This window comes from Eumetopias jubatus, unplaced genomic scaffold, assembly GCF_037043125.1.
Source record: "Eumetopias jubatus isolate StellerSeaLion01/CBP00866 unplaced genomic scaffold, mEumJub1_p1.0 scaffold_17, whole genome shotgun sequence".
NCBI lineage: Eukaryota > Metazoa > Chordata > Mammalia > Carnivora > Otariidae > Eumetopias > Eumetopias jubatus.
In genome coordinates, this window is record NW_028274823.1 from 17,607,913 (window position 1) to 17,620,057 (window position 12,145).

At 49.6% G+C, this 12,145-nt stretch overlaps 1 protein-coding gene across 5 annotated transcripts in view; it reads left to right on the forward strand.

The window, feature by feature from the left end:
* The window catches only part of NRAP (nebulin related anchoring protein), a 70,047-nt gene that overhangs the window by 46,627 nt on the left and 11,275 nt on the right, over window positions 1–12,145 (forward strand). For all 5 annotated transcript variants that reach the window (XM_088020099.1, XM_028121742.2, XM_028121743.2 and 2 more), the window contains 6 exons: window positions 1,658–1,855; window positions 3,527–3,631; window positions 4,773–4,871; window positions 7,010–7,114; window positions 7,462–7,569; window positions 8,459–8,770. In XM_088020099.1, coding sequence (XP_087876225.1) covers window positions 1,658–1,855; window positions 3,527–3,631; window positions 4,773–4,871; window positions 7,010–7,114; window positions 7,462–7,569; window positions 8,459–8,770 — 927 coding nt within the window. The remainder of the gene's footprint in view (window positions 1–1,657; window positions 1,856–3,526; window positions 3,632–4,772; window positions 4,872–7,009; window positions 7,115–7,461; window positions 7,570–8,458; window positions 8,771–12,145) is intronic.

Sequence of the window (12,145 nt, forward strand, 5' to 3'; positions counted from 1 at the left end):
ATGCCCAGCCAGCTTATGTCCTTGGTCCTTCTGGTTGTGGTCACTGGTCCTATCCTGACTGACTCTGTGTCGTTGTTAGGTCCCTTGGCTCCTCTGGGCTTTAGCTTCTTCCTTCATCAAGAGAGAGTTTGAGCTCGTTGGCCTCTTCGGTCCCTTCGGGGTTGGGCATTCTATGATTTGACCAGTGGCCACAAATGGGGGCCTGTGGGTTAGATTTGCACGGCAGAGGTGCTCTGTTTGGTCTGCAGAGTGAATTAATTGCAAACCTTTAAAAACGGAAATTTTCATGTAAAAGTTTTAGACTTCTGGCCAGAAGCTGGGCCTGGATCCCTCAAGGCTAGAGTTGAAGTGGACTGCTGAGAGTCCACTGAGAAGGAATCTATGCTCCCCTGGTCATGCAGCCACCCCCTCCTCCGCCACTTCCTTCTTTACTTCCTGGTGCTACTTGTCTGGCCCCTGGAACCATCTGAGTTTGCAGCCCTTGAGTTCGACCCCCTGGATGCTGGCACAAGCGTGTACACACTGCCCCCTTGCACACATGTGAGTTGGCTAATGGTGGTGGTAAAACCTAGTATGTGCCCACTGTGTCACAGAGGATTAAGCACTTTTACACACCGCATCTCACTTGACCACTGAACTGTCTCTAGGAATGTCATTGTCTTATCAGCCTGGTTTGCTGATAAGAAAGCCTAGACTCTGAGTGCTTCAGTCCTTTGTCTAAGCTCAGCTAGAAAGTGGACATGGAGCCAGCCCTCCATCTCATGCTCTTTCCACAGCTTCACACGTTCTCTGCCATCTTGTTCTCTGCTTCAGTTTCCCCATTTCTAATATTCCCCCACCCCCCCCCCATTTTTGTGCTGGAGTGCTGACCTAAGAGTGTGGGGTTGGACATGAATTGTCCTCGGCTTTATGCTGGGGGTCAGGGGAGGATTCATGGAGATGGGAGCAGGAGGTTAGGGAGGGGTGGCTGGAGCTTTGGGAAGGATGGAATAGGTGGTGATTATGCATCAGAATTCCAGGAAAGCCCGGAGTGAGCTTTGCCGACCTTCCAACAGCTTCTCTGTGCATTGCAGTGGAGTTTGTGGTCTGGAATGGCCCTTTCTTTTCTTCCCTCAGCATGCATGGTGGGCTCTTGGGAACACGCATCCCTCAGAACTGGCCCCACTGCTCCTGGCCTCCAGATTTCTTAGGAGGTCATCTGATGCTTTGAAGAAACTCTTCACAAACTCACCCGAGTAGAGTCCCCGGTGTCTAAAATCTGAACTTGAGAGGGTGATGGGGAGAAGCTCTGGTGGGCAGGGCACAGGTTAGCCATGTAGCTTCTTGTCTCTGGAAAATAAGAAGATCTAAAGACTCGAGCAAGAGCATCACTGACATTATTCCTGTCTCTTGAACTTCTGTGTTATCCCCAACTGGGGGAGGCATGGTCCATCATCATCCAAATCATGATGACCTCCAGGAGCTGGGGGTGGTGAGTCTCAGGCCCGGGAGATGAGTCCTGCTTCTGAAGCCAGTCCCTGCAGAAAGGGAGCACTGGACCTGCCAGGAACGTCTCCCCGGCTTACCTGGGACAACTGCATGGCCGCTGCTCTCCCTGATGGCCCCTGTGCAAATGGTGGCTTTGAAATAGCCGCTGTTGATGTGTCTGCCCCTCTAGGTGAATTACAAGAAAGGCTTTGAACTCTCAAAGGCACACTGCCATCTGCCGTTGGACATGGTAACCCTGGTGCATGCCAAGAAGGCTCAGAGCCTGGCCAGCGACCAGGACTACAGACACTCGCTCCCCCGGTACACTTCCTTGGCCGAAGACCTGAGGCTCAGCTGCGCCAAGAAAGCTCACAAGTTACAGAGCGAGGTAAGGAGACCCGGCCTCTCTCTCGGGGCTCTGTCGGCTCAGATTTGACCATGAGGCAGGGACCTGCAAGCTTCTCTTGGTGCCGTGGGGGGCTCCGGAGGTGAGAAATCCTAAACCCGGGTTTTCTTCAGAAGCCCTGCCCGGTGTTCCTGCCCAGCACGATTGTACAGATCTAACAACAGCAGGAAACGTTTACTGTTTCTAAGCATTACGTTTTCATGCATGATCTCATTTAAACCTCAAAAGAACCCTATGTCAATAGTCTTTATTTTATGGAGACATTACAGTGAGGCTCAAAGAAGGAAAATATGTAGCTTGCCCGAGATCACAACTATCAGTGAGAAAGGGGGGCTGACACTTGAACTTAGACAGTATCTGATCATGATGCCTTCAGTTCACAGTTTTGCATGTTCAAGATTTGCCAGTGGCTTTGCCTCTGGCCTCAGGCTGGACTGGAGGTTCTTTATGGTGCTTTGTACATTGCCAGGCTTCCCATTTTCTGCAGCAGGCTATGCTCTGTTAGAAGAGGGTGGGGTCAGAGTGGACCCATTGAAAGCAGAGGAGAGTGTCCAGAGGAGGGCAGGACATTGGGCCCCAGAGATTCTTCCTGGGTCCCCGCAAGGAGTTGTGGAGGCCTTGATAGGCCTCCCACGTGCATTTTGAGCTCATGCCGCCTGTTTGCTGAAGCAGGTGGCCTGGGAGTGTTGGGAAGCATTGAGGATTTCCTTACTCCCGAAGAGAGCCTGGATGTCTCCCTTTAACAGGCAGCAGCGTCCTGTTTGGTACTCCCCTTATTTCCCAGCATGCTGGGTTTCCGTGCGATGGGGTTTGCAACTAACAGGCCGGGATTGGAGGGCAAAACACCGACAAAGACTGATTCCTGATCTGACAGGGCCTGGAAACAGAGGGGTGCTCAGATCTGGGTTTCTGTCATCTGTTCGAATCTGCTGCCTGTGCACAGTGTTTACTGGATGACATGAACTGTCAGGAGTCCCAGAGCAGCTGCAGAAACGAGGGAGCTGCCACGCTTAGCTCCGGACCTGTGTGTTGCCTGAGTGGATCCCTCGCCTGCCCTGCCTCTCATCGTGATAGCAGTTGGAAGGCAGCATGCCAGGGGGGCACCTTGGTGGCAGCAGGGGCGTGAATTTGGGGACCTTTTAAACTGTCAGCCCAAATCACTCAGGTACACGCACTCGCCCCTACCCGTGATAGACTCAGACAGGCCTGTGCCAGATGATTCTGGATTCATTTATTAGCTCTTTCTTAAGCCATGATTAATTAATGTTACCCTCTGCTGCTGGGTTTTGTTTTAGAAGACCTATTAAACCATCATTTCCACATTTGCCCCAAGACAACTGACTTCCTAACCACAATCTGCTCCAGCGTTTATTTTCTGAGAGCCCACGTTAAGATAAAAACCCACCTCTCGTCCCTTTGCAGCTCCTGAGACAAGTGACAGCAGAAAATCTTTTGTCCTGACCTACGGTTTTGTTCCCCCAATGAACATTTACTGAGAGGCGTTGTGTGTGCGCTGAGGATGATCTCTCTGCAGAGACTTGGCGTGGCCTTGCATTCTAATTATGATGTTGTCCTGCCATGGATCCTCGGGCGTCTCTTTCTTCCTTGTCCTGTGAGTTTGGCTTTTCTTATGCCTTGTGTTGTTTCTCACAGAATCTGTACCGGTCAGACCTGAACTTTATGCGAGGCGTTCCCTGTATCATTCCGGGCACGTTGGAGATTGAAGGGAGAAAGAAAGCATCTGAACTCATCAGTGAGGTAACCGGGGGCCCTGGACAGACAGGTGACGGGCGTCAGTCTATTTTCATGGCAGAAGTACCTCCCCAGCACTCAGCTTGCTGCTCACTGCTAGAGCGAGCTAGATGTTCAACTTAACAACGGCCACTCACAGCATTACCTCTTGCCAGGCCCTTCTTCTTACTAGATTCTCCATTCAGACTGGATGCCGTTTAAGACAGCTTTGCAAATACCAAGCCGGTTCTTCTGTGAACCCATAAGAATTATTCATTGGCTCGCAAGATCTGCTTTCCTAGGGTACAATGACAAGAAGGCAGGCCTTGGCGACCAACAGATGGAGAGACTGAAATTCTAGGCCAGCACTCATTTGCTTTGTGACCTCCAGCCTGTCACCTGCCCTCTCTGAGTCTCAACTTCTTAATCAGTCAAATGGGGGTGCTCCTACCTCTCTCATTTAGTTTTTAGGGGATTGACATGAATAATCTAAGCAACCGTGCTTCTCTGGTGGCTGGGAAATGATTGCTATAAGCTTGGTGATAATTTCATGGTAAAAATACAGAAGTCTAGGATTCTAAGCTCTTTGAACGCCTGAGGAAACTTACTTACACCTGCGAGGGCTCTGGGACTTCCACTTGCTGTAGATGCAAGGACAGGAGGGCATGATGGAAGGCACTGGAAGTATCAGGTGGGCTTACACATTGATTAGGAGCTCTGAGAAAATGGGACTGGTCTCACCGTGGGAATTTAGATTGAACTTTGTGCTTTCCTTTTCCAGTGAAATCTCAAAAGAGAGTGGTTTCTGAACCTGGTGGTGCATCAGAATCCTCTCTGGAACTTTAAAAAAACACAGAGGCCTAGGCCCACGGACAGTTGACTGAATCCTGGTCTCCAGGGTGGGATGAAGGCATTATGTATTTTTTTTAAGCTGCACAGTTGTTTCTGGGATACCCCCAAAGCTGAGGACCTCTGGGTCTCCCTTGAGCAAAGGTCAGGAGCAAAATGTGGATTTCAATAGTCACATTCACAGAGGCCGCAAGAGCAGGCATCAGACTGGGTTCTGGGGGAGGGACTAGCAGCTGCGAAGTGAGGTTTTATAACTAGCACTTATAGAGCTTGTTCTGCTTCCGGTTTTATGCCTTATCAAGTTGTCTTCTTCCCTCAGAGTAAATACCGTCAGCATCCCCAGTCATTCAAGTACACAGCTGTGACAGACACTCCCAGCCTCCTTCATGCAAAATTCAGCAACCAGATTACCAATGAGGTAAAATCGGATGGCTTTGGAATGGGCTTTTAAAAAGCTAGACTCTTCAAAATACGCTTGAATATTTGTGGGATTGGGGCCGGGGAAAAACACAAGTGTTTACATGGAATTCTGGAAAGAAAAGAACGTCCTATACGGAATGTAAACATTTTCCAGAAGGAAGGAAGTCCTAGCTGGAAATCGGGTTTAGTCTCTAGTCCCACGGGCTGTCACAGACCAGCAGTACAAGTACCTCCTGGGGGCTTGTTAGTACCACCAAACCTTGGGCCCCACCCCAGACCCACTGAATCCACAAGGTCATTGAGCAGGATCCTCACAGGTTTCCTCTGCGTGTTGAAATTGAGAAGTACTGATCCATCGTTCATCTGTTCTGTCTAGGTGCATACTGGCTAACCACATTTATATGGTCGTTCTGATGATTAGTAGAGAGAGGATGTGTGGTTACCCAGGGGTGGTTATGTAGTATGGTATTTGTCAGCCTTCTGGAATTTCTGCCTCCTCCCCTCACCTGCTGTTTGCTCACTTCATTTAATCATCTCTAGTAGAGGGGCATACAGGGGAAGGAATCTCGTGACATCAGATCATCATTCCAGCCCCTTTGGTTCTACTTCTTAGTGGCTCTCTTACAAGTTTGAAATAGAAATTGAGCTTGAGAGAGAATTAAATTTGGCATTGTCCTTAGTTTTAAAAATTCTCCTTCTGACTCTTTTAGAAGTCAGTTGAGATTTGGCTATTTATACAGTGAGGTTCCACTCTCAGCAACATCAAAAAGTAAGACACAGCAGCTTGGGATAAGAATGCTCCCAAGGGCTTGTGTAATGACGTTCTCAATTTTAAATTCCTCTGGAGCCTTTCCTGCCTGCTGTGTGAGCCGGATGCTGTGGGTAACCATGCCTCTTATGGTGGCCTCTGGCCTCGGAGAACTCACCAGCCACAGACCCATTTCTGGTCATGAGAACAGGTGTTTCCGGAACTGGCTGAGGCCTCCCAGGACAACACTGGCATGAGTTCGTTCATGGGAGGAGCTGGGGCTTTAGTAAAGGGTGCAGAACAGGGTTTGGGAGCCTCTCTTCCACCAACCAGAGCTTCTCCTAAATTTCCCAGATCTTAGTATTTGTTGTCTATACACCATATCCTCAAGGGAAAAGCCTACAGTGAGAAGAACCTTAATGACGTTCCTAAATGTGCTTTTCTTTCCTCGGCCTATTGTTGAGTAAAGTGTAGGGGAGGAAAAAAAAAAAACAAAACCCCTTTTTCTTTACCTATCTTAGGTTCTCAGTGGGGATTCTGTCACCAAAGACAGATTAACAAAAGAAAAGCATATGAGTTTATTTAATATGAGTTTTACATGATATGGGAGCCTTCATAAGGAGATGAAGACCAGAAGAAATGGTTAAACATGAACGTTTTTGTACGAGATTTGATGAGGAGTAGAAAGTCATGGAAAGGGTGCCTGGGTGGCTCAGATGGTTAAGCGTCTGCCTTCGGCTCAGGTCATGATCCCAGGGTCCTGGGATCGAGTCCCGCATCAGGCTCCCTGCTCGGTGGGGAGCCTGCTTCTCCCTCTGCCTCTCTCTCTCTCTCTCTGTGTGTGTGTCTCATGAATAAATAAATAAAATCTTAAAAAAAAAGAAAAGTCATGGGAAGATGTGATAGAGCTAAGAACAGGGGTGCACTTAGCAAGGTCTGTTCCCTTAGCTTCCTCTCAGCGGCCCTTGGTCTTTGGTGATAAGGATGCTTGTTTCCTCTGGGTGTAGGGAGGGCACCTCTCATAGGAGGCTCTTATGACCTGTGTCAGGAGAGGAGAGGAGGAAGAGTTCTTCTAACACCTGCTGTGTCTCACATTCCTTCAGCTTAAAGGACTCAGGATGCCACGGTGCCATATTTTGGGGTAACCTGTCCTGAGCCCCATCAAAAGCAACTTGCAATTCCTTACATATTCCTTTTATGTCACTCAATTTGACTCATAAAAGACTGTCTTTATTGAAAGAAAGATCTTCCCCAAAGCAGAAGGTGTACCCACAACATGGCGAGGGGCCTTCCGCAAACCTACTTCCCACTTGCAAACGAGGGACCTCCAGCATTGCAGAAACACCCAGCGTTGTTTCCTTGCTTGTTCTTTCTTTTCTTTTACCCAGCGCCTCTATAAAGCAGCCGGAGAGGATGAGATGCACCGGTACACTGTGACCCTGGGGCTGCCCGAGTTTGTCCGAGCGAAAACAAACGCAGTCAATCTGAGTGACGTAAGCCTTTCTTGTTGCTGAGGCTCAGACAGGCTCTAAAGCCGCGTATATCTGTGGCTGTGATGGGACCTCCCACTGACCCTTCTGGGGTTCCCAGAAACTTAAAAAAAAATGTCTTTTCGATGCTCTCGGTAAATATGCCTTTTCCCAAGTGTGTGGTGTCCAAATGCATCAGCGTGCACTACAGCATATGGGCTGATGAGATTGTCTTTGCAAAAGAGAGAGCTTTTGCTGGTCAGAAATCGATTCTGGAACCCTGTACAACAAATGAAAGGGGTAGCCTTTGTTCGCCGATTCATGTAATTTTTTTTTTTTTTTAAGAAGATCTACATGTGTTCCTACTGTAGGCAAAATACCAGGAGTCTTGGCGTAATCTCCGTGCTCAAGGCTACAAGCTGACAATAGACGCTCTCCCCTTCCAGGCTGCTCGCATCTCTGGAGATATAGCCAGTGATGTGAGTTGAATGATATGACCTTCCATCTTGCCTAATTTCTGTTAACTTCATGTAAAACAATGTCTACGGCTGATTCTCCTGAATTAAAGCAAATCTATCACCCTGTGAGACAGGATGTCACCTGCAGAATATATTAGTTAGAAATGAGATTCTTTGACGGAGGAAGGGAAGGAAAGGCTCTGTTAATCAGAGGCTAAATTCAGGCAAAGGTCTCCAGCAGGAAAGAGATGATGATTTCTTTCTAATTGCAGTGTCTGGGCCACAATCCGCGCCTCCCGCCCCCCCCCCCCCCCCCGCCCGGTAACATGTGCACTGCCCAACTTCGCCTAGAATTCGAAAGAGAACTCGCTATAGAAATCGTAACCCAGCCCTAACACATCTCCCTCTTGGCTCTCTGTAGTCTCACATGTGGGTGTGAGGATTTGCTAGCTGTCTTTCAGCCACTCTGTTGATAGCGTCCGTAGCTTTGGGACATGAAGGTGACTTTCTCTTTCCCACAAACAAATCACAGAAAATGTGGACTTCAAATAAATGGATCCTGTCTTTTGGGTTTCATGTTTTGCCAAGTACGCATGGTTAAAGCACAAGTTTCTCTTTTACCTTTTTTGATAAATTCCTTTTGGCCATAGGACATGTTAAGGGGAGTGGGTCCCCTTCTTTGGTTCTGAGGATCTGGTTTTAATTAGATAGGAAGAATGGAGCGATGTTTTAATTGTTCATCCCCCAGGGAGGAAGCACGCTCTCAGGCCAACCTCGCTGTGGTTTTTCTTATAATCATCACCTCCTCGAGTATAAGAACAGGTGACTTTTCTAGGGTCTGCAGTGAAAACGTGCAGATGGAATTTAAGCAGGCCAAATGCCGGCCCCTGACGGTGGTCCTCCCTTGCAGTTTCTCTACAGACATGACTTTGTGAAGGAGCGGGGCAGGCTGATTGGGGCCCGGAGCGTGAGCGATGACCCCCGGCTCCAGCACTGCTGGAGGGTGGGCCAGCTGCAGAGTGAGCTTCAGTACAGGCGGGGGGCGGCCAGCAGCCACGCCCAGTGCCACCTGCCCTTGGACATGGTGCATCTGGTCCACGCCAGGAAGGCCCAGGCCCTCGCCAGCGACCATGACTACAGGACACGGTGCCACGAGTTCACGGCTCTGCCAGAGGACCTGAAGATGTCCTGGGCCAAGAGAGCTCATGCCCTGCAGAGTGAGGTAGGGGGCCTTCGGGCTGCACACTAGCCCCTGACCTTCCTCCTCCCACCAAGACTGGGTGTAAATCTCTGCTTCTTCCTTAGCCTTTCCAACAACCCCCCTCACCCCACCCCCAAATCGACTTGCTGGGTCTCTATGTTAGGTCATCTAGGTTGGAATCAATCACCTAACAACTGTTTCTTGAGCACCTACTATGTACCAGGCACCATCACAGGCCCTGGGGTTACCACAGTCAACAAGAGTCAAAAAACTGCTATGCTCATGGGGCTTCCACTACATGGGAGGGAGACAGAATGTGAGAAGTAGGGTGTGTAGTGACACATGTTGTGGAGACAGAGTAGGGCAGTGGGGAGGTGTGAAGGTGTGTGTAGACCTGCACATGTGCAATTTTAGATTGGGGGTGGGGTCCGGCCAGTTGCCACTGAAGAGATAACATTTGAGCAAAGACCAAAGTTGATGAAGGAAGGGGATAGCACTCCCGCCAACAGAATAGCGAATCCAAAGGCCAAGTCCCTGAGCTGGAGGAGCCTCGGCTTATTTGAGTGGGTGAGTGAGGAGGACGTGGTCCCGAGTGGGGTCTGACAGACCTTGCCTGCTGGATGCTGTGCAGTAGGGTGAAGGTCATGACCAGAAAACAGTAGATCCAATCATGGCTGACGCTGACTGACTGTCATCACTGTCCCTCTTGCTATGATGCCCTGAGGTGGGGCCAGTGGTGATCTCTCTTTTACAGATGAGGTCACGCAGGAGACGCCCAGGCAGCACTGGCCCCAGAACCCACGATCTCACCCATCTTGCTTTTGGGGAGGGAGCTCAAGGCAGTGGAGTCATGCTTCCTACAACCCTGATGTAGACACAGACACAGAAGGGAGAGGTCCTCACCCAGGCAAGGGCACCAAGCAAGTTGGTGGGGAGCCCCTCCACACATGCTGGAGTCAGTCCCATCCCCCTCCACTCCTCAGCTTCCTGCACCGGGACGCGCTAACTACCACAGTGTGGGTGTGGTCAGCACGTATGAAGCGCGTGCTGTGCGCCGTCGCTGTGCCACGAGGTCTTGCACATGTTGTCTCTCTAGGCCTCCGAGCAGCCCCACGAGGAAGGAACTCTCACTTTAGAACACCGCCTGTGAGACTGTTGTCACATTAACCCTTCCCATCCGTATCAGGGCTTCTCAACTCCAGGGCCCTGGATGTCTGGGGCTGGAGAATTCTTTGTTGTGGGCCCCGCCCTGTGCCTTACAGCCTCCCTGGCCTCTACCCAGGAGATGCCAATGGTGCTACCCTCCCCTGGGACGACCATCAAAATGTCTCTAAATGTGGCCACGTGTACCTGAGGGACAGCATTGCACCCAGTGGAGCACCCAGCTGGCAGTTGAGGACTGGTCTACATGAAGCACCCAGCGTGGTGTGTGGTCCATAGAAACATGCCAGTAAATGTTGGCTGTTTGGATTGTTCTCTACACCAAGCCTGTCGATTCTGGTTGTCTTGAGGGCTACGACTGCTCATAGGTTGAGTTATATGGCACAGGCAGAATATTATAAACACATAAGTGGGGGTTCCTTATGAGTCAGTGCGGTTGTGGTTTAATGATCACCTAATTATTCATCATAATTTGCTGGGAGAACAACATCACAGGGTTCACGAGCAAGTCGAGTGTGGAGCAGGGGGAACTCATTGGGCCCCATACAGAGGACGTAGTTACCAAGGTGCCCGCCCTTGTTCCACGGGAAAGGCCTTCCATTTGCTAGATGGCCAGCCTGCCACCTGCAAGAATAGCTCATGGCCTGACCCTCTTGTCAGGGCACCGTTCCTGGGAGGGGGAGGGGGAGAGAAACCTCTGGGGTGGGGCAGATCCCAGAGGGAGATACACAGGTCATCTGGGAGAGGCGAGGGGGAGCTGAGCCGGGAGCCCGAAGATATTCTTTGGAAGCCCCACTTTGTCACTTACTGGGTGTGTGTCCTCGAGCTGTCCCTTCACTTTCTAGGCCTCCATTCATCCAACAGAAGAGCAAAGAGGGTTGACTTGATTGGTGACCTCAGATTTCAGCATTTGTGGATAGATGGTTTATAAGATGGTGGTGTCAATATATTATCAGATTTTTTTTTTTAACTAAGTAAGGGAGTAAAAACTAAATACTACCTCAAGCTACCATTTATATCACAGCTTTTTTTTTTTTTCTGAAAAGAAAGGCTATTTTAGCACTAAAACAAGTAGGAAGAACAATCTAAGAAGAAGAGGACTTTCCAGGAAATGGTGGTTGGCACTCTGATGGCCACATTTTATGGGATAGGATATGTATTAATATTTTGAATGCTGAGAAACTGTTGCTTAATTTTTTTAAATCACCATATTGTGCTTCATGCATTGCTTTATAGACTTGAAGTTTGTTAATTTGGGGGGTGTGGATTCCAAGATGCTATGAACAGAGGACACCCCCATAATGTCTGGCTGGTTCCGAGGCTTCAGTTTTCTTGTGGTCATTATTGAAAATCTAATTTCATGTGGTTATGTTGTGTAGAAAAAGGAACAAAGGTTCCACGTGTGTTCACTCGATTCAGCAGAGGCTGGGGGAGGAATAGCACCCTTGGCCCGCAGCTGCTTCTCCTGCCCTCTCCTACCCAGGCCAGAAAGAAAGCTGTGGGTTGGGCTGGAGGGAGCCAAGAGGTGCTCACCCCTAGGCTGAAGGTCTTGGGCCATGATCGCTCAAGCCATGCATGGGTCGTGCTTGCCTCTGGAACATATCTGAGACACAACACTCTGCCCAGGGGATGCTCTACTGTGAATGGCCATGATCTTGCACAGGGGCTGTGGGGAGTCCTGAAAAGCACCTGCAGGGACTGTCGAGGGGACAGCCCTGACCCCACATTTTACAGCTGCATGACCTTGGGTAGACTCTGTAAGCTCTCTGAGCCTCCGTTTCCCCATCAGAAACAAGAACAATAACAATAGCTAAAATGTATGGGATGTTTATTCTGGACCGGGCATTTGCTTCAATATTTCGCATGAACTATCTCATTTAGTATCTAGCTACATATTGACATGACTCCCAGTTTTATAGATGTGGCGACTAAAGCACCTATGATCTTTTTAAAAAAAAAAAAAGATTGTATTTTATTTATTTGAGCGAGTGAGAGAGAGAGAGAGAGAGAGAGAGCACAATAGGGGGTAGGGTCAGAGGGAGGAGCAGACTCCCTGCTGATCAGGGAGCCCGATGCGGGACTCCATCCTGGGACTCCGGGATCATGACCTGAGCTGAAGGCAGTCGCTTAACCAACTGAGCCACCCAGGCGCCCCTAAAGCACCTATGATCTTAAGTAACCTGCCCAGGGTCACAGGCTGGCGGGGAAATGACTTGCTCTAGACCCCGCCCCCCC